The following is a 26,677-nucleotide window of genomic DNA, read 5'->3' on the forward strand; positions in this document are numbered from 1 at the left end:
ATTTAAAATAATATAAAATAAAATAAAGTAAAATAAAATAAAAAATAATATAAATCTAAGTGAAATAAAAGAACTTAACAAAATGCCATATAATAAAATAAACAAAAAATTTAAAATATGAAATAACACAAAATAAAATAAAAAAAGAAAAGAAAAATAAAATAAAGTAAAATAGAATAAAGTATAATAAAATAGAATAACATAAATTTAAATATAATTAAATAAGGCAGGTTACAAAATAAAATAAATTTAAATTAAATTAAATTAAATAACATAAAGTAAAAGAAAAGAACATAAAATAAAATAAAATAAAATAAAATAAAATAAAATAAAATAAAATAAAATAAAATAAATTGAAATAAAATAAATTGAAATAAAATAAAAGAACATAAAAGAAAATAAAATAAACTTAAATAAAATAAAATAAAATGAAATATAATAAAATAAACTGAAATAAAATTAAATAACATAAAAAGGTGGGATTTGCCATCCTGTGGGAACCTGGCTCAACTGGATGGACACAGACGACTTTCAAACCCCACATTTCCCACCTGCAAATTCATTCAGGTGGTGAAGGGATCTTGAGATGCTCCACATCTCTCAGCCCCATCAGAAGGTACGTGCCTCCTTCCCAAAAAATGGCAGTGCCAATGCCGAGGATGGGACATGATTATCACTCAAAAAATGATGATCACTTCCCAAAAAATGGCAGTGCCAATTCCAAGGATGGGACATGATTATCACTCAAAAAATGATGATCACTTCCCCAAAAATGGCAGTGCCAATGCTGAGGATGGGACACGATTATCACTCAAACCCTTCTGCTAGCACGGGGCTGAGGAGAAATGTCATCAAAGATTTCCTCAGCGTGTCCTGTGAGGGAAAGCAGGAGGAAGGCATCAAATTGAATCCCGGAGTTGAGTTGGGACCTACAGCAATGATCGAGTCCAACTGCCTGAGGAACATCACCGGTGACCAGTCACCAGCCAGACGAGGCCCCGTTCACGGCACCCTTTGAGCCCTGGTGTTCCGCCGGTTCTTCAGCCAGCGCACTGCCTACCTGCTCACCTCACGGTTGGACAACTTGTCCAGTAGGATGCTGGGAGGCACAGTATCAAAAGCCGTACTGAAATCCAGAAAAACTACATCCTTCCCTTCATCCACCAGGATGAAGGATATCAAATTAGTTAAATGGGACTTTCCCTTTGTGAACTCGCGTTGACTGTGCCTGTGAAGAAAATTAACTCTGTCCCAGCCAACACCAGCACAAAACACTGTTGTTTAAATGTAGCGATAGGACAAGGTGTAACAGTTTTAGATGGGAAGAGAGTAGATTTTGATGGGAAGAAATTTTTCACTCAGAGACTGGTGAGGCACTGGCACAGGTTGCCCAGAGAAACTGTGGCTGCCCCATCCCTGGAAGTGTTCAGGGCCAGGCTGGATGAGGCTTTGGGCAACCTGGTGTAGTGGAGGGTGTCCCTGCCCATGGCAGGGGGATAGGAACTGGATGTTCTGGACAGTGGGATTGAGTGCACCCTCAGCAAGTTTGCAGATGACACCAAGTTGTGTCGTGTTGTGGACACGCTGGAGGGAAGGGATGCCATCCAGAGGGACCTTGACAGGCTGGAGAGGTGGGCCTGTGAGAACCTCATGAAGTTCAACAAGGCCAAGTGCAAGGTCCTGCACGTGGGTCGGGGCAATCCCATGCACAAGTACAGGCTGGGCAGAGAATGGATTGAGAGCAGCCCTGAGGAAAAGGACTTGGGAGTGCTGGTGGATGAGAAGCTCAACATGAGACAGCAATGTGCGCTGGCAGCCCAGAAAGCCAACTGTGTCCTGGGCTGCATCCAAAGGAGTGTGGGCAGCAGGTCGAGGAAAGTGATTCTGCCCCTCTGCTCTGCTCTCCTGAGACCCCACCTGGAATACTGTGTTCAGCTCTGGAGTCCCCAACACAAGAAGGACATAGAGCTACTGGAACGAGTCCAGAGGAGGGCCACGAAGATGATCCGACGGCTGGAGCACCTCTGCTATGAAGACAGGCTGAGACAGTTGCGACTGTTCAGCCTGGAGAAGAGAAGGCTCCGAGGTGATCTTATTGCAGCCTTCCAGTACCTGAAGGGGGCTACAAGAAAGCTGGAGAGGGACTTTTTACAAGGGTGTGTAGTGATAGGACAAGGGGCAATGGCTTTAAACTGAAAGAGGGCAGACTTCGACTAGATATAAGGAAGAAATTCTTTCCTCTGAGGGCGGTGAGGCACTGGCACAGGTTGCCCAGAGAAGTTGTAGATGCCTCATCCCTGGAAGTGTTCCAGGCCAGGTTGGATGAGGCTTTGGGCAACCTGGTATAGTGGAGGGTGTCCCTGCCCATGGCAGGGGGGTTGGAACTGGATGATCTTTGAGGTCCCTTCCAACCCAAACCCTTCTGTGAAACTGTGTAACAAAAGCTGTTTTCATACCCAACAAGTAATGCTGTAAGTTCCTGACTGATGGCTTAAAGAAGACTAAACTGTAACTCCTAAAAAATTCTGTCTTGTGCCACATGACTACTCAGTTCTCTAAATATACACTCTCTACTGGTATAATACAGACAGAGAGATTAGAAATATTTTTTAAAGTTCTACCAGTTTGATTTAATGTGTTAGCTGACAGGTGTATGCCCCCGTGAGAATCACACAACGAGCTAACGAAGAAACGGCACCTCTTCTCTCCCTCTCTCCTGGGCCTTCCACAATACGTTTCCGGAGTCGTAACGTTTCGCGGTACGTTTACTATACCCAATTCCAGTCTGCAAAGCGGTCACAGCCAAGTCCAGCACATCCCACACTGGATGCCAGCAGGTCCCACAGATGCCCCAGGGGCCTCAGCACCACCTTGGGCAACGAGGAAGCCTCTCCCTGTGCCAGGGATCTGAAACGGGGCCTCTGTAGACTAAATGGATCTTGAACTCGTTATCCAACACCGCTGCAATAAGTGTGGATAACCCATATTATCCCATGGGAACTCTCTCTGAGCTGCAGAGAGAACTCAGAGAACTTTCTCAGTTTTTTCAACAGGACGAAAGCAGTGGTTTGAAGCGTGTTCTCCTTTTTATCCTCCAGTATACAGCCATATATCATCAACTCTTCCATAATATTTGAAATTGCTGACCTGTCTGAGGAGACAAAAGGAAAAAGAAATACTGTCAAAGCCAATCATCTATGAAGATAAGGTAAGGTGGGAATGCAACCTCAAAAATAAATAGGGGGAAGAAAAAGAGTTATGTGAAATAAGTGTGAAACAACGCTGTTTGGGCACTATTGAACAAAACTTTGTTACAGCTAAGGATCACCCAGGAGATGGCACATAGTCAGATATCAAAACCACTACGACCTGGAGATCAGAAATGACCACAATAGCACCAGTGTTGGTTTACAGACCGGTTCTGTTCTGCCTCTGCTCATCTCATCTCACTTCACTGGCATTGCGGCATCCCATCCCATCCCAGCCCAGCCCAGCCCATCCCATCCCATCCCATCTCATCCCATCCCATCCGATCCCATCTCATGCCATCCCATCCCATCCCATCCCATCCCATCCCATCCCATCCCATCCCATCCCATCCCATCCCATCCCATCCCATCCCATCCCATCCCATCCCATCCCATCCCATCCCATCCCATCCCATCCCTCTCTTAAACCTACTGGGAATTTCCCCAGGAAGATCGCAAAGCCAAAGTGATGGCATAGTTCATGAAACCTCTCGGGAAAAGCAGAAGCCAGTCTGACCACTTGTGCTTGCAAACGGCCATGTTCGTTTCCCATCATGAGCGTCTCATGAGTCTGCCAGCAAACAGCCCATGGACAAACAGAAAAAGTAAGAATTCGATAAAGGGTGCACTCGGAATAATGATTTGGAAGAGGAAAGACTGAGACGTTTCCCCTTTTCCTTGCAATACATTCCAGCAATGACAGAAATTGAACCAACTTTCCATTGACCAAATATGCACAAATTTGCTGTTTATCAGCTGCTGGAATCGCATTGCTCAGAAAAGACTCTTCGAACTACCTCAGCTGCCTAATTTAGATCTCAGTTTTGCAGCAGGACACAGTAGCTCTGCAGCAGCCCCACAGCCCACCCTCCCTCACCTCCTTCCCCCAGCAGAGCCCCATTCTCACCAGGACAGGGGACCTCCAGCATAGCCACAGTTCTTAGGCAGGAGTGAAATCTGAGTACGGATGAAGTGAATGATTGCATCCAGCCTGGAGAACAGTCTTGGAGAACTTTTTCTGCAGGACACAGAAGCACTTTCTTGCTTGTCTCCCAGAATTTTGTGTAAAGAAACTGTGGCCCGGGCAGTGTTTCCTCTCTTCCGTTGCGAACCTCGTTGCTTTCCGAGGAGCATGGCCAGCAGGTCAAGGGAGGTGATTCTCCCCCTCTACTCTGCCCTTGTAAGACCTCACTTGGAGTATTGTGTCCAGTTCTGGAGTCCCCAACATAAGAAGGACATGGACCAGTTGGAGAGGGTCCAGAGGAGGGCCACGAAGATGATCAGAGGGCTGGAGCACCTTTCCTATGAGGACAGGCTGAAAGAGTTGGGGCTGTTCAGCCTGGAGAAGAGGAGGCTCCGGGGTGACCTTATAGCGGTCTTCCAGTACCTCAAGGGGGCCCACAAGAAAGATGGGGAGAGGCTGTTCAGGAGGGCCTGTTGTGATAGGACAAGGGGTAATGGTCTTAAAATAGAGGGAGGTAGATTCAGGTTGGATATTAGGAAAAAATTTTTTACCATGAGAGCTGTAGAACACTGGAACAGGTTGCCCAGAGAGGTGGTGGATGCTCCATCCCTGGAGACGTTCAAGGCCAGGTTGGACGAGGCCCTGAGCAACCTGATCTAGTTGGAGATATCCCTGTTCCTTGCAGGGGGGTTGGACTAGATGACCTTTGAAGGTCCCTTCCAGCCCTAACCATTCTATGATTCTATGATTCTATGAAAGGGCTCCTGTTTGTGCCGTTAAGCCTTCACAAGCACGATGCTTTCTCGGTTAGGTGTTTATGAGAACATGAGAACGACTGGTCTTTCACCAGAGTAGATTTTCAAGTCCCAGTGTGCAGCAGTGTGCTATCAGCAGTGATTGAATGCAAGAAAAACATGCGTGCAACTCATTCTTCCTAGTTAACGAAGACTTTCTTCTGGTTTGATGGGGCACATGCTGCAGAGCTTTGAAATCTTTAAACCTTTTTGTCTTCACTTACCCTCTTGCAGTTAGATACAGGACAAAATGGCAAAGCACTGGGCAATACACTAATTTCTTTCTCTTTGCTGAGCTTTTTTCCTACGTTTCTTGGCTTTACATACGCGAGCGAAGGTTAAGGATAGATTGGCTTTCATGACAAAATGAGTAATTCCTTGGACAGAAAACAAGATTCCAGCGAGATGCGCATCGTGGTTTTCTAATCTCCCTGGCACGAAGCCAGTTTTGCCAGTGTTTTTTCTGACTCACATGAGTAAGGAGACCGGCACCCTCCTGGAGGGATGTGTTTTGGAGAGGGTTGGTAAACAACTTGCTGCCAGCACAGCGGCGTTACTGAGCAATTCTGCTGGAGAGACGCTTCTGGTTTGGAACGACGCAAAAAGCGTGAAACGCTTTCACGGCAAGGTCTTAGAGAAATCAACAGAAAATCAAAAATTGGAGAATTAACCCAAAAGTTAGAGAAACTGATTGGCTGAAGCGAAGCAGAGGAACCATGTGCCCTCATCACCCCTTCAAAACTAGCACCTTATCAGACCAGGTCTTCAGGAAAATAACCAGATTGGAGAGTTAGCTGCGGTATTTCTTTACTTTCAGTCTGAAATTTAGATCTGAACAATACACTTGGAGGGTCCCAGAGTGTTTAGGAAGGTTTGGATTGGCAGTCATAGGAAGCAAGGAAAACTCTTGCGTTTTCTAAAACTGCCATTGAACTAATCCCACTGAATCAAACCCGAGTGGTGTAGCACGTGCTCACAGGGGCACCAAGTGCTTAAATTCAGCTGCACGTCTTACTTGCTTTGAGCCAGAGAGCTTTCTTCTCACTTTTCATATGATTCCCCATCCATTTTCAAATCTCAGTTACTAGAGCATTCTTTCCTGCTGCTTTTCCTCCACCTTGGAGTTTCTAATACATTTTTTCAGTCATGGTCAATGCTTTGCCCAACTTTACCCAACAGATAAGCAGCTCCCTTTGCACAACTGTAAATTTCTGAATATTAAAATAAATAAATAAATTTATTTTCTTTCAGGGTTGGAACTTTATTGGTCGTAATTTCAATGAATTTCACCTTCTTTTGGCAAGCGATCTCTCATTAGAGTAGGTCCTCCAGAGAATATCCTGTCCTGGTCTTTGTGCACCAAAGGCTGCTCTTTGAACGCCACTGTCATTATTTTGCTTCTCTCTTCTTTCCTGACCTCAGAATAACAGACACCATCAATTTGTGACTATTTCTATCCAGATCACTCAAAAAAAAAAAGACATTTTATTTCAACACAGAAACCATAATTTTATTGGAAATAATCAAGAGAACTTCAAGAAGTTTTACCCAAGCAGTGCACTATGGATATTTTATTACAAAACTGCTCTCTGGTTGAAAGCCCTACAACTGCAGCAGCTTGAAAGCTGCTTAACAGAATATCATAAATAGCATTTTTGTTTTTCTTACATACCTGTGCTAGCAAACCTCCCCATGTGTGGCAAACCTGTGAGTTCGAAAGAGGAAGTGGTACACAGGCCGTAAAAAACTGATCTTTCAGTATCGATGGCAGTCTTTTTTTTGCTACTGGCAGCCTCCAAAGGAGTGGCTTTTTCACTTCATTTCAGTTTATCAGTAGGCTGACTTCGAGTTTTGCCATCATCTGCCTCCGATTCGTTTACCTCTTCCTGTAATTCATCCTCCAGCTCATAGTCCGAGACTGATTCAGTGTCACCATCCCAGTAATCAGCTTCATATCTGTCCAGTAAGTATTTCTGTGGTGTAACGTCATCATCGGGAGGATTCCTTGGTTTTTTCTTTTTCATTTTCTTTTGAATCTTTGAAAGCTGCTGCTCCTGCTCTTCTGTCCAGGCAACGTTTTCTCTGTCTCTTGACACTTTCAGTCTTTTGTAGTCCATTATCTGCTTGTTCAGCAGTTCATGATCGATACCAAAAAGATTAGACCGCATGGGTGAATCTGAAGACTGAGTTGCTGAAGGGAACACTTTACTGCAGAAAAGAAAACAAATGTTGTGAGGTTTTTTTTTTACTCCCATGTATATCTTAAGGGGCAATGCTAATTGTGACAACTTGAGTAACAGAAATAAACTGGAGCTTCCAGTTCAACTTTAATGCACTGTGTCCAGCATTGTGCTCCCTATGTTAAGACGGAAGAGACACCACCGTACCACGTGTGGAAGGACAGGCTGTGTATAAGCGTGTCAACAGATTTAATGGGAAGAAGCCAATAAAGCAACTACATTCCAGATGAAACGGCTTGTTTCTGGGAAAAGGTGTGCACAGGCAATGGAGCGAGCACTTGGACATGGGAGCTCCAAGGAACTCTCAGCTCTTCCAAGAAGTGAGAAGCAGCAGCCTGTGCCCAAAACACGTTGGACAGACGTATGAACAACAGCATATGGTACCTTAAGGTGGACTTACTCCACAAGACATACTTATTTTCACAAGACAAACAGAGGAAGATGTTAGGTGCCCTGTGGGAAAGTCTGTCACAACAATGATTTCCCCCAAGAAGCTATTTCTGATTTGCACCTGATGAGCCGTCCTGTGAGACATTAAGGCATAAGTCTCTCACAAAAGCATACTAAATTAACTAACTTTTTGTTAACTTAGGGAGATTTGTCAGCAACCTTATAACTCATAAGTTATAAAACCAAACTTACACCAGAAAAAAAAAGTGGCCAAGTAGAGGAGTACTGGTAAATGCAGAGCTTTTATCCTCATGAGAATATCACCAGCAGGAAACAAACGCTACTGCTGCAAGGCATTGTTTTAAATTTAATTATCACAAACACATTGAGTCTTGAATTCTTAGAAATTCTAAAAATATTTCCCTTATAAAAGTAAAGATACCAATACCAGAACAAGTATATTGGGTCTGCAAGCAACGAGTCTGGTGACTACGTCATCCCTATAGACATCAAACACAGTTGATTTCTAAAATTGTGTTCCAATATTGTTTTATGGGTTAGCTGCATCTGAAAGTGTATACACTATGCTGCTCGAAGTGACATTTAGCCATTCTCCACAGCTTAACAGAGGTCCACTGATATATAAAAACCCAGTCTTTCCATATTTGCAAACCCGTGGTTTGCAGCAAGGCGCTCGTGCACAAGAACCAACGACAAAATAGCCTACGAAAACGTATCTGCACGAATTAATTGTTCCTCGTAACACCATTTGCTGAACTCTGAGATAACCACAACGTACACATCTAATTAAAATACACTTTCTGTCGCGTCAACTAATACCCAATTTAAGTTGGCCAACAGAGACGAAAAGCCAACACTTGTACAACTCGGATTCAAAAAGCCTACCTAGAATCATTTTCGGATAACGTTCCTTCTTCTTCTAGAGGTCCAAAATCAGCAATTGACAATAATTCCTCAACCTGTAAACACATGAAAACAATACGTATTAAAGGTCCTGTATTAAATTTACTTAGACAAGAAACAGATGAGTATCTAACAGCAAATATTTTATTTTCTACTATTTTTTCTTCTATTTTTATGTTTGGAATATTTAGCAAAACCATTTCAAAACAGCCTTTTCCTCCATTTGCACGGAACTGCTTGTACCTCTTGCCTGGGAAGTTGATGTCAAATAGCATAACCGATCCAGGGATTCCTACCAAGCATTTTGCCTTATGCACATTCCAAACAGTTGGCTAGGGATGGCGTGACACGTGTAATTTTTATTTGGTCTTACTTCAGTCTTGCAAATCCTTTCTCAAAACATCCTTACACTGATGTTTTTTCACTTCTTCCCCCTTTCTGCACGTTTGTATTTCTATTACATGTAAATACTGAGTTCCCAACTCTCTTTTAACATGGCACCTAACCACTAAATGCTACAAATCTAGTATATTCAGTGTTCACAGATTCCAGTTGTGAAAGTTTCATATCACTTGAAATTTTTATTACTAATTTTCTTTACGTTACTTCCCTTCCAATGCAATGTATTATTCTAGGAATTGGATGGTTCTTCCCTGTCTTCCAATACTTAAAAATCAAGTTCATCTCTGTTGTTTCAAGCCCTGCTATTCGAATCTGCAGATTACATAAATCTGATGATCTGCAAGGTGTGAAAAGATGATCCATCTGAGTGCTTCCCAGTGCTGTTCAGTGACAGAAGCTATACCAGGAGGGTTTTCCCTTGTCTTGTGTGGTTACCTTTCTTGGTGCCTACGCACTGAACATGAAGGTAAGGTAGGCCAGGGGTTTTCTTCTTCAAAAAGAGTACGTGGTCATTTAACAAAGTCTGAGAAACAGTGATTAATGCAACAGGTTCCACAGTAACAGACCTGAAAGGCAGGACCTGCAGGAGGAGATGTTTGCAGCTCCACCTAGGTATGTTAATAACAGAGTAACAGTCATGACAAAGTGCTTCCATCCTCACTAATTACTCGCAGAATTTCTTGTGTTGATTAGGGGGCGCATAATAACGAACACACACAGCTCGCAGAAGTGTTGAGTTCGCTTCTATTCTTGTGCTTTTTGTTGATGCTAACGCAGGTGGAGAACATTTCCACTGTGGATCAGTGTATTGGCACGAAACACAGAATTTTTCTGACCACAGAAAGCTCACTGCGTTTCTCGAGAGTCTGAAACTCCTGTTATCCGTTCCAGCTCTGCTAATACCCACTGCGTGAGCCCGTAAGTCACTCACAGGAATCAGCTGTAAAATGAACACATCTAAGAATAAGGTGCTTCAGGGCACAGAATTGTCAACATGCTCTTTCCTTTTCAACTAATGTGCTTTCCATTCCTATCAACAGCTGGAGGAGATGTTTTTCATGACATTGCACTCATTGGTGTCGTCTTTCTCTTTGGGGAATCTCACTTCACAGTCCTAATGACAGCAGATTTCTGGAAAGCATCCGTTATCCTGGCAATATTTCAACTAGTCAAAACTATCAACACCTTGACAGAAAAGGTGAAATAGTAAAGGTGGAATAGTAAAGACAATTTCAAAAGTGAAAAAAAAGTAGTATGAGTGAGCTTGCATCATCTATGCAAAGATCTGCACTTCCCTAGAAACATTTTAACAATTCACAGATGGAAAAAGGTTGGGGTAAGAAAATCCTTAAAAAATCACTGATTAGATTCAATGAAATTTTAAAAACATTTAAAAAGCAGAAGGCAGCTCCTCAGACCTCATTTCTCTAATCATGTATACCAAGCAACAGACAACTGCCTATCCGATATTCTTCCTTAAATTGTAATTTCATTTTTCACGATTTCTTTACTGGTGTGCTGGTTTTGCCTGGGATGGAGTTTGTTTTCTTCACAGCAGCTGGTGTGGGGCTGTGGTTGGGATCTGTGCTGCCAACAGTGTCGGAGCACAGGGATGGTTCCGTCACTGCTGAGCAGCGCTGACACAGAGTCGGGGCCTTTTCTGCCTCTCAGCCCACCCCACCGGCCAGGAGGCTGGGGGGGCACGAGGAGCTGGGAGGGGGCACAGCTGGGACAGCTGACCCCAACTCACCACAGGGCTGTTCCACACCGTGTGACGTCACGCTCAGCACGCAAAGCTGGGGCAGGAAGGAGGAAGGGGAGGATGTTCGGAGCGATGGCATTTGCCTTCCCAAGTCACCGTTACGTGTGACGGAGCCCTGCTCTCCTGGAGATGGCTGAACACCAGCCTGCCCATGGGAAGGAGTGGGTGGGTTCCTGGTTTTGCTTTGCCCCCGTGTGCGGCTTTTGCTTTACTTATGAAACTGTCTTTATCTCAACCCACGAGTTTTCTCACTTTTACACTTCTGATTCTGTCCCCCATCCCACCCGGGGGAGGGTGAGCGAGCGGCTCTACGGTGTTTAGCTGGCAGCTGGGGTTAAACCATGACAATTGGTTTAACTGGCCTACAAGCTTTTCTGAAAACTTGTCCTGGTTTCGCTGGGATAGAATCATAGAATCCATTTTCTCTTCAGAAAGGCTACATTTCTAAAGCAAGCTGCATTTTTAAGACTGCAGCACCTGATTCGGTGAGAACAAAGTTGGTACAACACTTTGGTTTAGTTTGTAGCCAGTCGTGGTATCCACAGTGATCAAGGACTGTTCAACTGGGTTTTGCTAGCAATCCAGATGTCCAAGAACTTGGGAGGATCGTGGCCAGGGCAAGTGACACACAAACTGGCAACTGGGTATTCCATACCATGTAACATCACGCTCACTATAAGTTGGAAAGTTTGTTGAGGATAGCCTCTTTCCCAATGGTCGCTGTCCCTGGGGAGGTCTCTCCTGTCATTCTGCCCCTGAGGCCTGCTCTCTCTATTCCGGGATTGCGGTTTTGGGGTTTTCTTGCTCTGGGATCGTGAGCTGGGAACGGGCTGGACATTGGTCAAGAGGTGGTGAGCAACTGCACCGTACATCACTTGTCTGCATATATTATTATTATCATTACATTAAAATTGTATTTTATTTTGATTGTTAAATAGTTCTTATCTCAACCCACAGGTCTTCCTTCCTTTTCCTGGTTCCCCTTCTCAAGCGGGGAGGGGTCGCTGGCTGACAGAACAGCTGGCTATTGTTTAGCCCCAGATACGGATTAAACGCAGACAAAACTTCACTTCAGATTGCTAACAGCAGCATCAAAAAAAGTTCATGAGGTGATAGCTAAAAGGAATCTTTTACACTGTATATAAGCATCAGTCTTACTCAAGATTCTTTGCCAAAACACTTTGGAACATGAAGAGGAAAGGGTATAGACAAAGACTGATTCTTCATGTAGACTGGTAGAACAATTGAATGATGAGCTCTGTCTGAATTCTTATCACTGTGGGATCTGAGTCACCACGTTTGCATGTTGTTATACCTGTACATGGAGTCCAAGATTACAATTACCTCTTTTACAGCTGCAGCTTCTTTGTCTTTCACAAACACTATCGGGGGTACATTTGCTAGAATCTGCTGACTCATCAGAAGATACCTGGCAAAAATACAGCATTCACCAGTATGAGTAACAGGACAGCACCTCCAGCACAGATAAAATATGTTAAATTAATTCCAGCAGTACTGCAAATTTAAGGATATGGTTTGCAACACTTAATCCATTCACGTTAGTGCTAAGCAATGCACAACTGCAGAATCCCAGCTCTGAATGTACAACATACAAAACCTACCAGATAGTAGCACAGATCCCACTGAGCATTGACGATATTAAATTTATCTCCTATACGCAGAGGCCGGCACAGGTTTTTCCCTATTTCATTTGGCTTCCTTATTCCTACTGTAGGGGTGAGAGCAATGGGGAACAGAGCTCTCACAGCAGGGCAAGACAACCAGTCCTATGTGCTAGCTGCAGGAAGGACTGTCAGGACTCCTCTCCTCTTCTTCCCAGCCAGCAACATTCCTTCTCTAAGAGTGGAAGCTGTTGGGAGTAGAAGAGAGCATTGTGCTGGAGCAGGAAATACACAGCCTAGGGAAACAGCGGGGGGAAGAAATGGTTCTACAAGTATGTTTCAATGCCACCTTCCCCATGGGATGAAGTCCTGATCCTCCAACAGACTGGCTGGATAGCAGAGGGTAAGCCCAGGAAACCGAAACAGACACAAGTCTCTAAAATATCCTGAAAAATCACTGGACCCTCTGCCAAAAATGGGTAAAATTGTCACAATAGACCGCACCATCCCAACATTTTTTTTTTCATATCAGTATTGTGAAGAATTTCTGTAGTATCAATCATCCCTTCCAGAGCTCCGAGTTGTCCCTAGCCATCAGAGTTGCCCAGTGGATCTGTAAGGAGATATTACTTGTAATTGCCAGTCTTCTTGTGCAGCATCATGTTCTGGCCTACTGTTGTGCACAGCACGTCCAGCTCACTATCACCAGTACAATGAAGTGAAACTTCATCCAGACTCCTCCTCCTTTCTGCTCAGCCCAGTTCAAGCCTGGAACTGCACCAAACCCAAACAAGCCAGCTGTGCTCCAGCAGGAGAACGCACGGCTGGTCTGACACAGCCATCCCTCCTTGTGAGGCTCATCACAGGAGATGCTCTGACTCTAAATATCTAAAAACCCAAAGCATCCTAACAGGTCAGATATAGATTGTTAGAAATACTTAAAAAACGGTACTATGAATTTATGAAGTGGTCCAACTGTTCATCCCATAGTAGTACCGTATACGTGGAGCACTCTTCTGCAGGACACTTTCGACATAACTTTCTTTCTCCATAGTAGCAGCAGGATTCCAGTACACACGACACGCTGAAAAGTTTGATGCCAGGGACACCTGCAAAAAGACAAATGTTTCTTTAAAATTATAATATACACACACACACTTCATGTACAACAAAGTCTCTAATTCATCAATAAGCAGGCGGTGACCCAAACTGGATATGTAAAGTGCATTTGCATTACAGTGGCAAAGGTCTACTAAGCCAGGTCCAACAGGGGCAAACACAAACTGGATTCTAAAGGATTTTTGCAACTATCATCCATCTCATCTAGCGGCGTCTCACAGAACAGGTTCTCACTAAGAGATGTACACTCAGCAAACTTCTAATAACCAATCTGGCTCAACCCAAGGAGCCAAGCAAGAGGGAGGAGAAAGCATACCTTACCCATTGGAAAGCACAGTTTAGAGATCATCTCGTGCAGAAACCAACTCTTCAAACAAATAGGTGTCTACATACATCAGCAGGACCAGACAACACCATCAGAGTATTGCCAGGACTGAAAACTGCAGCACAGTCTGCTGTTGGCAGTGCTACTGCTTCCAAAAGCAGAATGGGCTGTCCCCAAAAACCAAAGTAGATATTGATTTTTTCCACCACCAAATAACTCCTCCCTTGGGAAACTTGCTACTCATTTAAAAACCTCATCATTAATCGTCTGCTTCTGCTGCAGGATCAACCCTCCCCATCTCCCACACTGAGTCTAGTGTAAGTACACAAACAGCCCTATCTAACACAAGCTGTTTCTTCATCATCACACCAGCAACATTATGGAGTGGATAAAAGTTTGATGTATCAGGCCTGAAGCACAATTCTATCTGTATTTAACTTTTGATCCTGAAAAAAAAAAAAAATTCTGATTGATTGCAGAAAGCCTACTAGAAGATTTCTTTTGCTAATAGAAGTAATGATATCAGACCACACTCAGCTCAAGAGTAAATCAGGATTGAGCCTCAGCCATGCCCCAGGGCAGCACGAACACTAAGCGCTACGTAGTTCTAATCAAATCTGTACTATATTTCTAATAAAATCTCTACTATATTTCAAAGAAGGCTGTTTCTTTCCCTCTCTCATGTTACAAGTTGTTTCATTTACAACAATGCCTCCCGAAGGCGCTGGGGCTTGCCTACACCAGCCAGTATTTTATGGGCAGACATGCCATCCAAGTTAAGACAAGCAATTCTCTAAGCTGCAGAGAAATACTGTGTGAAGGATACTGCACACACGGAGCCAAAAGACTCATCTTGCCCACAATAACTTCCATCACTTGCCTAAAGATAGAAGAATTCAGCAGGCAAAAACATTTGTTTCAATCATAAATGACAAAGCCCTTGTCATAGACGCAGCCATGAAGTACTTTTTTCCATGCTTCTGACTAACAAAGCTAAGTCCATCAAGCTTTTAAACCAAACACTTAATCTTAAAAAACAGCAAATGTAGGAGAAAAATCTACAGACAACAAACAGGAATGTGGAGACGGACTGAGTTCCTTAATCAGAGCTTTAACATCCCTTTCAAACCCAAGAATTATGGCAACACTAGCTAAAATTAGGTACGAATTCCAATTCTTTCTGGAACTCTGCCTGCCAACGTCATTTTCTTAGGCTTGCCTTTTTTTTTTTCCAATTAAGTTCATCCCCCACTTAGGTCTTCTGCCTGCGTCATGCTGCTGGTGAGGGACACGAGGAGGTATCAACTATCCCACGGATGCACAAAGAAAAGACTCCTGGAAAGATACACTTATGTTGGTAAAACCAGGCTCCTTCTGAAAGGGCAAGGAAAATAGCATGTGTCTGAGTAACAGAAAAAAAAAAGTCATACCAGGAGAATCACCATTTAATTGGCCCAAGTTGCATTTGTGTTACAGTGGCGAAGGTCTACTAAGGCAGGTACAACAGTGGCAAAGTTCTCCTAGCGTGCAAGGTGAATCCAGAGCCTCATCATGCTGCCATCTGCCCCATCAGAAGCAGAGCAGTGAAACTCCTCCTGCACACCATCACAACAGCCAGGGCAGCTCCTCCGGTGCGCCACGCTGACCTCAAGGCGTAGCCAGAGCGGCTCAACGCGAGTGGTACTTTTGGCACTTGCCTTGCAGATTTCCAGCTTGAGATCATAAATTTCTTGATTAACTTCACAGGTAGACATCATCTCTGTCACAGCTTTCCAAAGGAGACCATTCAAGACTTTGCAGCGCATGTTATCTCCTTTCCTAGTTCTTGTTTGGTCGTCTTTCACTACAGAGGCCAACTCAGCTGGTTTATACATCTTAAAAAAAAAAAAAAAACCAAAACAAAACACAAAAAAACCCAAAATATATTAATCAGTAGATACAAACTTGTATTGGGCAATTATTTGTGCACTCTAATAATCATGCTCAACCATTGCTGCAGCTGTGATGGCTTTATACAGGTCTGATGTACCAGGTGTTCCACTAAAGAACATTTCTGTTCACAAAATCTTTGACCTTCCTGTATTACAGTCAAGGTTGCTTAGTTTATTATTTTGTTGCAAGTCCTACAGCTCAATAAATTGGTCTTCTAAAATACACCACGTGTTAACGGAAAAGCATCGCTTGTTTGAAAAACGAACATAAAAACTTTGTTTTCTGCAAAAGTAAACCTCAGCTAGCACATAGGAAATTTTAATCTGGATCAGCTCCCTGCTCCGGGCTCAGAGGCGTGCAAGAGAGCGCTGGTGCTGGCGCGGATGAAAGATCAGCACAGACAAGGAAACGCCTCCCGACAGCAATCCCGACATGTCATAGTGAAACTGAAGCCCGACTGTTAATTCACAAAATCCTGCTGTTTCTCCAGCAGGAAAGACTTTTCCCAAAGTTAGACACGATGGCAGAAGCACAAGCTTGCTCCTCCTGGCACAGGCAGCACGGTGGAAGCTCGCACTTACCATTTTAGATCCCAGGGTAGGGCTGTCATACCAGAACTTCTTTCTTTTGGAAAAAGGAAAAGAAAGCAACTTTTACGAGAAACACCGGCTTCCCGCGCCCGCCCGCAGGCACACGACGCCGGGGCAACGGCTTTCCGCGCAGCGGTGATGGGCTCGGGGGCAGCGCGGGGCGCAGCGCATCCCACCGCGCCTGCGGCTGCGCATGGAGCGGGAAGCGGGGAAGAACAACGCGAAGGTTTCCTGCGCAGGGAAGCCCGGGCTGCGCGGCTCTCCCCCGGCAACGCGGGAGCGCCCCGAGCCCCAACCCACCCCCGCGCAGCGCCCACGACCAGCCCAGCGCGGGGGCGGGCGGGGCGCGCTACCCGCTGCGCGGAACCCGCTACCCGCTGCGCGGAACCCGCTCGCCAGGCGGCGGGAGGCCCCGCTGCCCGCCCGGCACCCCCGCACCTACTTGTTTTTGCGGAACATCTTCTTCAGCAGGTTCCTGGAGCCGCCCAGGGCGGCGGAGCTGCGCAGCGCCCGGCACCAGCGCGGCGCCGCCGCCGCCGCCCGCGCCCCCCACATGCCGCCGCCGTGGCCCGGCCCGGCCCGGCCCGGAGCTCCCCGCGGCCCGGCTGGAAGCGGCGGGAAGGTCCCGCCAGGGCGGGGATGGGGGGGAGGCCCCGGGAGGGAAGGAAGGAGACGGGGCCGGCCGAGCGGCGAGCGCAGCGCAAGCGCAGCTGCGCGCAAGCGCGCTTCTTCGGATCGGGGAGCGACCTCGGAAGTGGAAATGTGACAGCACTTCGGTGAAATCATCGAGGTTTAATCAAGTAGGAAAGTTCGGTAGAAAAGTGAAAAGTAAAATGTGTAAGTAAGGATTGTTAACTTTAATGAGTAACTGTAGAGACCTCACTAGGAAATTCCTGGATCATTCCATGTATTGTTTTAAACCAAGGAACCAAGGAAACCTCATCACCCAGCTACTGCATTTTTTTGTTTTGTTTTAAGAAGTTAAGGAGACCGTCAGGGACACCAGTTACGTTGCTTGGAAACCCCCTTGCCCCTTCCCATCTTCATTTAAATATCAAGGATTCTAAGGAGTAAAATTAAGTAGAATAACCAATGATCGTTATAGAATAAGAATATTGATACAGTAATATAGCCAGTGAAACCAAACACTTTAAAGGTCAAAATTAAAAGCGAGAACAATATGCAATTTTTTATAAAAGAACTTACGTAACAATGACTCAACAAAATATGTGCATAAAAACCTATGGATTTGGATGCTAAGCTTGGACAGAGCTATCCCTAGGTCCCCCTGTGCTGGAATAAAGGACTGCCCGTTTATTACGTCGTGAAGATGAATTTTCTTCCCAGCTGCTAACGGTTTTGCTGGTAACAGAAATAAACCCAGTTGCCGCGTTTCCATTCAAGGGCTGCCCCAGCAAACTGTTGGCCCAGAGGTGGGCGCTGCTGCTGGGGGGGGGTCAGGAAGTGCGTGACAAAATACTGCCTTTTTCCACACAAAATGACTGTTGGATGTTTAAATAAATTAAACCCCTGCATTGCACGTTTTATTTGTATAACACACGCGGGATAATTACATGAAGAGTGATCAAATTCCTGTTTCCTCGCACCAGGGAAACCACTGACGGCGTTAACGTTGAACGCGGGCGGCTTCACAGGGATATTTCGTTAGGGACAGGACGACCTGCAAGACCTGCTTGTATGCTTTCTATCATGTTTTCCATCATAAGGCGGCGTGTGCTTTTGGTGGCACTTCCAATGTGAGGAGTTATTATGACATTCTTCAGCTTTAACAAAGGGTGATCCCTGGGAAAGGAAAAGAAATACTGAGCTAGTCGCTCACAGAGCGTTCCATCTGTTATTTCGTCACCTGAAGGGAGCCAGGGAGGTATTTAAAATAATAATTAAAAATAAAACCTCATGGCATGACCCAAGCATACTCGGAAGAGTTCAAACTGCTGCCTAGCCCGCGGGTTTTTTACGCAACGAATCCTCCAAACGAGTCAGCGTGGATTTTGTTCGGCTGCGACGGAAGGATCGGGGTCACTGTTTCAGCAGGACTCGTGCACGTACATCACGTGCTCCTCCTAACAAACCCCTGTCACTTCTCACGCGCCCACGAACTCCTACTTAGTTGGAACCACACGCATACGCTCATTTATATTTAACTTAAATACATGTCCTACCTTGGCAGAGGTTCAGGATACGTCACATCCAGAGCAGCTGCCTTAATAACTTCGTTTTGGAGAGCTTCCACCAGAGCATCCTGATCCACAACCAGACCTGGGTTGCAGGGAGAAGGACATCCTTATTTTCATACCCCATCCTATGCTCTCACTGTTCTTTCGGGCAGGGTGGCAGGGCTAGGGAGGTTCACAGGGCAGAAGGGGCAGCAGGGGGTGGGAAGAGGACGCTTGGGTATGTGCCTCGGAGTTGAGCAGTCAGGAATTTTAAAAGGCAGTAGGTAGCACCATCAAACAAAGCGCCAGACTTCAGAGTGGGCTGTGCCACCCAGATGGATCTTAGCAACAACACTGCACTGAATAAATAAAAAGCTTAAGTAGGAGATTGTACAAATATATACGGGCTGCTAACGCTCCAAGCTCACGAACATTTTAGAGACCTACTTGATCATAATTACAGAAATGCTTAAATGTTTTGCTGAGATATGACCGCAGACATCTAAATGACCTAGTAACCAGAGAATTGACTGAAAATTTCAAAGTGACAGACTATTAGGTTTGGGTTTTCCCAGGACTTTTTATGCCAGCAAACTTTAATGCAGTTTTGTTTATTCTTCACCCTACCTCTGCTGATATTAATGAGTGTCGCTGTGGGTTTCATCAGCCCCAGCTCCCTCTTCCCAATCAGTTTGTGTGTCTGTGGAGTCAGGTTCACACACAGTAGCACAAAATCCGACTGCTGGAGCAAATCATCTATCTTCTTACAGTAAGTAGCTCCAACGGCGCTTTCTTCTTCCTTTTTTCTGAGGGGAAAAAAAAAAAAAAAATTAAACTCTAATAGAAAGCAAGAAGAAAAAGTTAAAATCACCATTAGAGAACAGGTTTCTTAATTTTTCCTTCATTCCACAGTGCAAAGCAGTTCACCAGTTATCTGACCGAAATGTAGTAAAGAAAACTGTTGAGCTGTTTCCCACAATACCAAGTGCGCTATACACAAACGTGCAGTACTATACTTGTGGGGATGGAAAGTAAAAAATAAGTATCATGTAAGTGCACTGAATAAATAGTAAAATAACTGTATTTGTGTCACAGCTTCTGGCTGTAATAGGGATTCTTTTCCAACCCAGAAGCATGACTGATATTTGACGTGAATTCCCTTCCCTGTGAAAAGTAACTCGTCTGGAAATTACCGAGGAAACCCACAAGGCAGGGCAGGGGTTAAATCTTCAGAAGTTTGTGCCAGCAGCAGCCTGCTCGATCCGTGAGTCAGTGCCAGATGAGCTGGACCTGAAGGTGCATTCGATCCATATCAGGATGAGTTTGGGGCACGTACTTGTATAAATTGGGAAATTAATGACTGTCTTGAAACCAGTGTATGTACTTTGCCACTTAAAAGAGCCAATAATAGGGCAGTGACTTATTGTCATGGCCCTAAGGGCACCACCAGCCCTGGCTTGTCCCTGTCTGGCCCCTCTGGAGCTTTCCCACATCCCAGGACCCCATGGCAGCTCCCTTGGGGGCTGTCAGCCCCCGGCCCAGTGATGCCACAGCAGGGCTGGTCTCCAGTTGCCCTCCACCCTGCCTTATCACCTGAGGATTTGGACTTTTGGGTGAACTTGGCCACAATTTGTGGCCCTCACTGCTGCCTGGCACAATGTTTAATAACGATAGTGCAGAGAGCACATCGTCCTGTCCTACCACGGAGAGAACAGGAGATCAGTTTGACAGTGAAAGGTGCAAGTGATGTTTAAAAGCTGTGGCAAAATAGACTTTCCATTACCTCTGATTCCTGTTGTGGTACAAAATCTTCATTTCAAAGGCTCTGGCTCTCTGGGCCACTTTGTAGCCAATGGTGCCCATTCCCACGATCCCCAGGGTCGCCCCAGAAACCTCAGCCCCCAGCCAGTCGGCAGGGAAATACTCCGTGTCGGGGGAGACTGCCATCTGATAGCCTGGGAGGAGGGAAAAAGATGGAAAAATGTCATGTAAAGGATGTCCTGCACCTCAGCAACAAAGCTTCTTACTGGCGGTGGTTCACCAGCAGGGCGTCCGAAACTGGCAGCGCCACGGATGTCACCTATATCGTACGTACCAAATGGTGCAACTGATTAATCAGTTGTAGAGTCCTCAAGACTTTCAGTGAGGCCAAAATATAATTCCCAGCTATCCCACAGATACACCAAAGTTGGGAGGGGAAAAGAAACACAGAGCGCGGGGCACAGATTTTGGACAGCTTGTTCGTAATGACTCAGAGACACGTCAGCTGGGCAAAGACAGGTTTCAAGCCTCCTCGAAAATACCTCCTTTTCACCTCCTTTTATTAAAACTTGAAAAGCAAGCCCGCAGTGAACAAGTAGAACCAGTAAGTGGCTATGGGCTGAGGGAGAAGAGGCCTCAATTTAGGGTTGCCAGAAGATGGAACATGTCTACATTGCTGATGCGCCTGTTTGGAAATCGAATGCACTGCGTGCAAGTTATTGTCAACATGACAGATTTGTCTTGACTTTTTCCTCATCCTTATATTTTCCTGCATTTCTACTTCGAAGCTGGCCTTTGCTTCAGCACACACTTTCTAACCGCACGTTTCGAAGAGTCACCTTTCCTACAAAAAGACTAAAACCATTGCAGTTATTACCTTCCACAAGTCTCCTGGAAGATGCCAGCATCAAAGCCATCCCCAAGTCTGCAGTGTCGGTGGAAACAGCAAATGGAGTGTTGGACACTTTCACACCATAGCGGGAGAAGAGCTTCAGGTCCAGGTGATCTATTCCCACTCCAGAGCTTGCAACTATCTTCAGGTTAGGCAAGCCCTGGAGCAGCTCTTCGTTAGTAACTGGTTTGTTATACCACATATAGATAGCTCTGATCTTTTTGCTGAGAAATTCCTTGTTTTCAAGATACTCTTTCATGGTGATGAGATGAAAATGTTTCTCCAGAAATCCAACATGGTCTTCATATACCCCATGTTTCCCTCCTATACAGTCAATTAGCACATAAGGCAGCTCCTGACCCTCCATGCCCTACAAAAACAATGAGAAAACAAAAGGACATGTCCTTAAGTGACCCATTATACCTTTTTTAAAAAACAGGAATTGGTTGGCTCCATTGCATGCTTTTTTCCCACTTGATGACAGAGTTGGCTATAGATATTCACTCCCACATGCAGAACTTTTTTTTGTGTTCTTCCTGTGTTATTCAGAAGGATGTTCAAGTTTTATACACTCTTGTTCATAGCAAGTATGCTATGGTTCTAGCATACCAGTTATGCTAACACTTGAACAAAGGAGCTACCAGATGTTACTCCTGTTCGATATTCAATATTTAAATGTCAAAGTCTTGATAATTTAAGAACGTGGCCATGTGAGTGGAAGAGTATCTTTTAGCCCCCAAGTTCTGCCTTTGATTGCCACCTATGCAGCCATATTCAGAAATTAGCATAGATAAGAGATTATCTCAGGAAAAGAGCTGTTTCATATAACAGAGCTATAATTTGTCAGCTATGGACTTTGGAGTCATCAATTTGCTTTCTGAAAAGAAGTTTACATTTTTTTCCCTCTGTCTTCTTCAGTGTCCTGACAACTCTTCACTCCGCCAACACGGAAAGAATTATAGAATCATAGAATGGTTTGGCTTGGAAGGGACCTCAAAGATCATTCAGTTCCAACCCCCCTGCCATGGGCAGGGACACCCTCCACTACACCAGGTTGCCCAAAGCCTCATCCAACCTGGCCTTGAACACTTCCAGGGATGGGGCAGCCACAGCTTCTCTGGGCAACCTGGTCCAGTGCCTCACCACCCTCTGAGGGAAGAATTTCTTCCTTGTATTTAATTGAATTATACCCTCTTTCAGTTTATATCCATTGCCCCTTGTCATATCACTCCACACCCTTGCAAGCCCCTCTCCAGCTTTCCTGCAGGCCCCTTCAGGTACTGGAAGACTGCTAGGAGGAATCCTGGAGCCTTCTCTTCTCCAGGCTGAACAACCCCAAGTCCCTCAGCCTGTCTTCACAGGAGAGGTGCTTCAGCCCTCAGATCACTTTTGCGGCCTTCCTCTGGACCTGCTCCAGCAGCTCCATGTCCTTCCTGTGTTGAGGGCCCCAGAGCTGAATGCAGTATTCCAGGTGGGGTCTCACGAGAGCAGAGCAGAGGGGCAGAATCCCCTCCCTTGACCTGCTGGCCACACTCCTTTGGATGCAGCCCAGGATACGGTTGGCTTTCTGGGCTGCCAGTGCACGGTGCCAGCTCATGCTGAGTTTCTCATCAACCAACATACCCAAGTCCTTTTCCTCAGGGCTGCTCTCAATCCATTCTCTGCCCAGCCTGTACTTGTGCTTGGGATTGCCCTAACCCACGTGCAGGACTTTGCACTTGGCCTTGTTGAACTTCATGAAGTTTGCACGGACCCACCTCTCCAGCCTGTCCAGGTCCCTCTGGATGGCATCCCTTCCCTCCAGCGTGTCCACAACACGACGCAACTTGGTGTCATCTGCAAACTTGCTGAGGGTGCACTCAATCCCACTGTCCATGTCACCAACAAAGATGTTAAACAGCACCGGCCCCAATACCGACCCCTGAGGAACACCACTTGTCACTGGCCTCCACGTGGACATTGAGCTGTTGACTACAACTTTTTGAGTGCGACCGCCCAGCCAGCTCCTCCAACTTAACTTCATCAGGGCTTTAATTTTCCTAACCTGATCCCTGGCTTCTCAGACAACTTCTCTGGTTTCCTCCCAGGCTCCCTGTCCTTGCTTCTATGCTCTGCAGGCTTCCCTTTTGTGCTTGAGTTTGGTAGACAAGCGACCCGCATGCTGCCTCTTGGAAACGCAGACATGGCATCAGAGGTACAGAAAAGACAAATATGTGTATGACCCGGCACCAGCTGATGGTACTTTTTTCCCGGCTGTGCACAGCCAGGATCCCCAGCGCCAGGAAGGACGGGAACAAGGTGCCCCTGCTCTCTCACCACCTGCTTGCTGGGACCAACGCACCATCTCCCCCCGGATGCTCAACCCCCGGGAGCCCCCCGTGCCCCGCACGCCCGGTCCCACCGACAGCACGGCCGACCCCGCGCGGAGCAGCAGCCGGGACAGAGGACCCCCGGGGGGACAGCGGGGGGACGGCGGGCAGCCGCGCTCCCGGTGCCCCAGGCTGGGGGGGGCCCCGCGGCGTCTCACGCAGCACTCACCGGCGCCCGCCCCGCTCGCCGCCGCCGCCGCCGCCGCCGCCGCTGCCGTGCCAGGGCAGGCCGAGGCCAAGGGCGGAGCGGGGCCGCCCCACGCTGGCACTGCGCCCCCGCCGAGGGAGCGGCTCGGTGCCAGCGGCCGCCCGCAAAGGTGCGTCCGGCAGTTGGGGTGAAGGGGGGGAGGAGAGGAGGTGCCAGGGCGGCAGGAGATGGACCCCAGACCCCTCGGGGGAGCTGAGAGAGAGCAGCAAGTGTTCGCAAATCACAGAATCATGGAATGGTTTGGGTTGGAAGGGACCTCAAAGACCATCCAGTTCCAACCCCCCTGCCATGGGCAGGGACACCCTCCACTACACCAGGTTGCCCAAAGCCTCATCCAACCTGGCCTTGAACACTTCCAAATAATACAATTAATTGTATGTTTTTTAATGGTCTGGTCTCTCTGTTGGTGACAACGCTACGTGCACACGAGTTAATGTGGCACGCAGAGTTGTCTCTGACTGGCAGACACCGGTGACAGACCTCGCTGCAAACATGAAGAATGCCCTCAAAACCTCTCTTGAAAACCTAAGCAACTGGGGCAGGCTCAGCTGCTCGGTCACAGCAGCTCTTATCCCGGCTGCAGGCAGCCCTGTGCCAATCCCACCTGAGAAACGCGGGAAAAATCTCCTGACGAGGTTACTCGGACTGTAAGCCCCCGGTGATGGAGGCTGCCAAGTACATCTTCAGAACTCTGCTCACCAAAGCTGTGCTGGAGCGATCGCCCTTGCCGTGCCGGTGGTCAGCAGGCACTCCAGAGCATGCCTGGCTTCTGCAGTCGGAACAGCTCAGGAGCCAGGGAACATCACTACGAAATTACCAGCGACCACGTGCTGCCGCGTCTCTTCTGGCTGCTCTAGGGCTTTGCAAAAGAATGGATTACAAAATCGTGTCTTCTTGAATTCCACCAAACACATTTCGATCTGCTGCAGGCAAGTTTAACACCAGATGCTCTATAAAACGAGTAACGAAAAGCTAAAGTACAATAAAATGTTGTAATAATTATACAAAACCATAAATTGTTCTCGTTATCCTGTTACGGATTTCAAGTTCAGACAGTTAAACTTTAAACCAAAATTCACTAACTAGCAAGGTGGAGTTACAGCGTATTAACTGGATTCTTAATGAAGACTACTTGAATTTTCTTCTTTAAAAAAAAGCAACAAACTCTTACGCATTCCCTGTTTCACACCAACTGCCTTCAAGGTTGCTGATGAGACAGAATGGGTGATCTTTTAACTTACTGCTCACCTTACCCGAGATCAAAGGACCATTTGAAAGCCCCTCTCAAAGACACAAGTCCTTCTCACTATAAATCAAGGAAGGAGATCTACCAAATTTTTGTAGCCAAGGTGAAAAATAAACTTTGGAAAGACAACACGGTAGTTTTTCCCTTTGTATATCAACTCCAAAAATTTGAATGAACAAAATGAAGGAGCAATTAGTCAGAGAAGCCAAAAAAAAAAAAAAAAAGTCCAAGGAATGTTACTCTTTTTAAGCAAAAATCCATGACATACGTATCAAATGTCAAGAAAATGGGTGTGTTATGGGGTTAGATGTGGAGAGTCAGATGGCTTCAAAGTTTTTTTGTGTAACTTGAACGTCTAATTTTCCAGTTATGGTCCGGGAGCTGATATATAGGAGCTATAGGATATATAGGATATATAGGAGATATAGCTGTATAGCAACATCCGTGACAGAATGACGGAAGAGGTCAAGAACCATTTATATTTTGAGTGATTGAACAGCTCTTGGAATGAGTAGGACACGGAATGTCACCGAGTGCGGGCAGCAACCAAACAACAGTTACCTTGAGCTAAGTCTGATTAAGGTAAAAGAAGAAGAGAGTGTTGCACCACTTCACTACCATGTTCTGAGCAGATTTAATTTGTAGAGTACCTTATAGACCTCTGTGTAGCGTGTCTAGCTGAATTACACGGTGTTGCAGTGTGCTGTTAGTTTTCTGTTATAGAAAGGGAGCTGTTGTACCAGTGTTGTGACAAAATTCTCTGAAATTAATAATGCCTGTTGGTGTGAGGAGACAAGTATTGCACAGTCTGTTAAATATTATTAAATATTGCCACTGGTGCCCATGGAATACTGCGGGGCAAGCGATGCCTGCGGCGTTCATAGGTGCTTGCATAATAATAGTTTTTTAGGATTCGACTTTTGAAGTATTTCATTAGCCTAAAAGATTTTTGTGTAATTTAATGTAATACATTTCCCAGGTGGGATGTATAGCCTAGCTTAAGCACAAAACTGGATAAAGACGCACCTTTCCCATGTCTATGTTAGATGTTATAAAGAAATATTATAAGTGACCAGGATTCCTAGGACCAAAAAAGCAGAGGGAGGAGATGTATATGCACAAGTTTGTTTCAGGCAAGGCCAACCCAAGCGATGCACGTGTTTTCACTGACTCTAAACCATCATAACGTGTTATCACTAACCTGTCCGCTTGCCGTAGGTAAGGCCAGCTTTCCCAGACTGGTAGCAGCACTTTATTCCAGATCATATACTGTTTGCCCACCAAAATGTTTCAAACAGATCTGAATCAACAGAGTGAACTATAACGGGTCATCCCTTTGCTTATGCCACTGCATTTTTTGATCCATTTTTGGATGTATTGGTTGTATTGTGATTTCCAAGCACAATCCAGAGAATAGCAGAGATGGGAAACAGCATCTAGTAAGCACAGGGAGGTTTCCTTAACTGTATGTCAGTTAATTTGATACTAATGGATAAATATTTATAAATTAAGCAAAGGCAGGGGAAAAAAGGGCCATTTTTTTGCAATGTAGTTTGAAAAGAGACTGACAGGTATCCTGTTGTCTAGCACTGTGTCTTCCCGTCTAAAGCACCCCCTGCAGGGAGCACTTCCGTAACTAATCAGCCCAGATTCCTGAAATATCTGCAAAAGTAGAAGTAAAACTCCAACATGTTCTATTGTTTTATGTAGAA

The 26,677-nt window shown here is 45.7% G+C and overlaps 2 protein-coding genes across 2 annotated transcripts; both read right to left on the bottom strand.

Moving 5' to 3' along the window:
- Positions 1 to 6,558: 6,558 nt before the first annotated feature.
- RBFA (ribosome binding factor A) lies at positions 6,559 to 16,867 on the bottom strand. Its single transcript, XM_086614796.1, has 7 exons — positions 16,755 to 16,867; positions 16,304 to 16,346; positions 15,488 to 15,664; positions 13,343 to 13,455; positions 12,069 to 12,153; positions 8,543 to 8,616; positions 6,559 to 7,214 (listed from the first exon to the last, which is right to left on the bottom strand). Exons 1-7 carry the CDS (start codon positions 16,865 to 16,867, stop codon positions 6,824 to 6,826), a joined length of 996 nt encoding a protein of 331 aa, XP_086470922.1. The 3' UTR covers positions 6,559 to 6,823.
- Positions 16,868 to 17,961: 1,094 nt separating this feature from the next.
- LOC104370529 (uncharacterized) lies at positions 17,962 to 21,509 on the bottom strand. The gene is made up of 5 exons (XM_009991174.2): positions 21,128 to 21,509; positions 20,273 to 20,444; positions 19,117 to 19,295; positions 18,496 to 18,592; positions 17,962 to 18,115 (listed from the first exon to the last, which is right to left on the bottom strand). Exons 1-5 carry the CDS (start codon positions 21,507 to 21,509, stop codon positions 17,962 to 17,964), a joined length of 984 nt encoding a protein of 327 aa, XP_009989476.1.
- Positions 21,510 to 26,677: the final 5,168 nt, after the last annotated feature.

The sequence above is a fragment of the Tauraco erythrolophus genome, chromosome 7, assembly GCF_009769465.1.
Source record: "Tauraco erythrolophus isolate bTauEry1 chromosome 7, bTauEry1.pri, whole genome shotgun sequence".
Classification (NCBI taxonomy): Eukaryota; Metazoa; Chordata; class Aves; order Musophagiformes; family Musophagidae; genus Tauraco; species Tauraco erythrolophus.

Bases quoted from the DNA above. Each gene is read 5' to 3' on its own strand.
- LOC104370529 (XM_009991174.2), bottom strand. From the start codon at position 21,509: ATGGAGGGTCAGGAGCTGCCTTATGTGCTAATTGACTGTATAGGAGGG. The intron at 20,445-21,127 runs GTAATAACTGCA...CCCTCCTCCCAG, and splicing joins TTCCAGGAGACTTGTGGAAG to GCTATCAGATGGCAGTCTCC. The intron at 18,116-18,495 runs GTAGGACATGTA...TTCCTTTCCCAG, and splicing joins TATCCTGAACCTCTGCCAAG to GGATCACCCTTTGTTAAAGC.
- RBFA (XM_086614796.1), bottom strand. From the start codon at position 16,867: ATGTGGGGGGCGCGGGCGGCGGCGGCGGCGCCGCGCTGGTGCCGGGCG. The intron at 13,456-15,487 runs GCAAGTGCCAAA...GTCTTTTTGCAG, and splicing joins TCAAGCTGGAAATCTGCAAG to GTGTCCCTGGCATCAAACTT. The intron at 12,154-13,342 runs GTACTACTATGG...TATTTTTGCCAG, and splicing joins AAGAGTGCTCCACGTATACG to GTATCTTCTGATGAGTCAGC.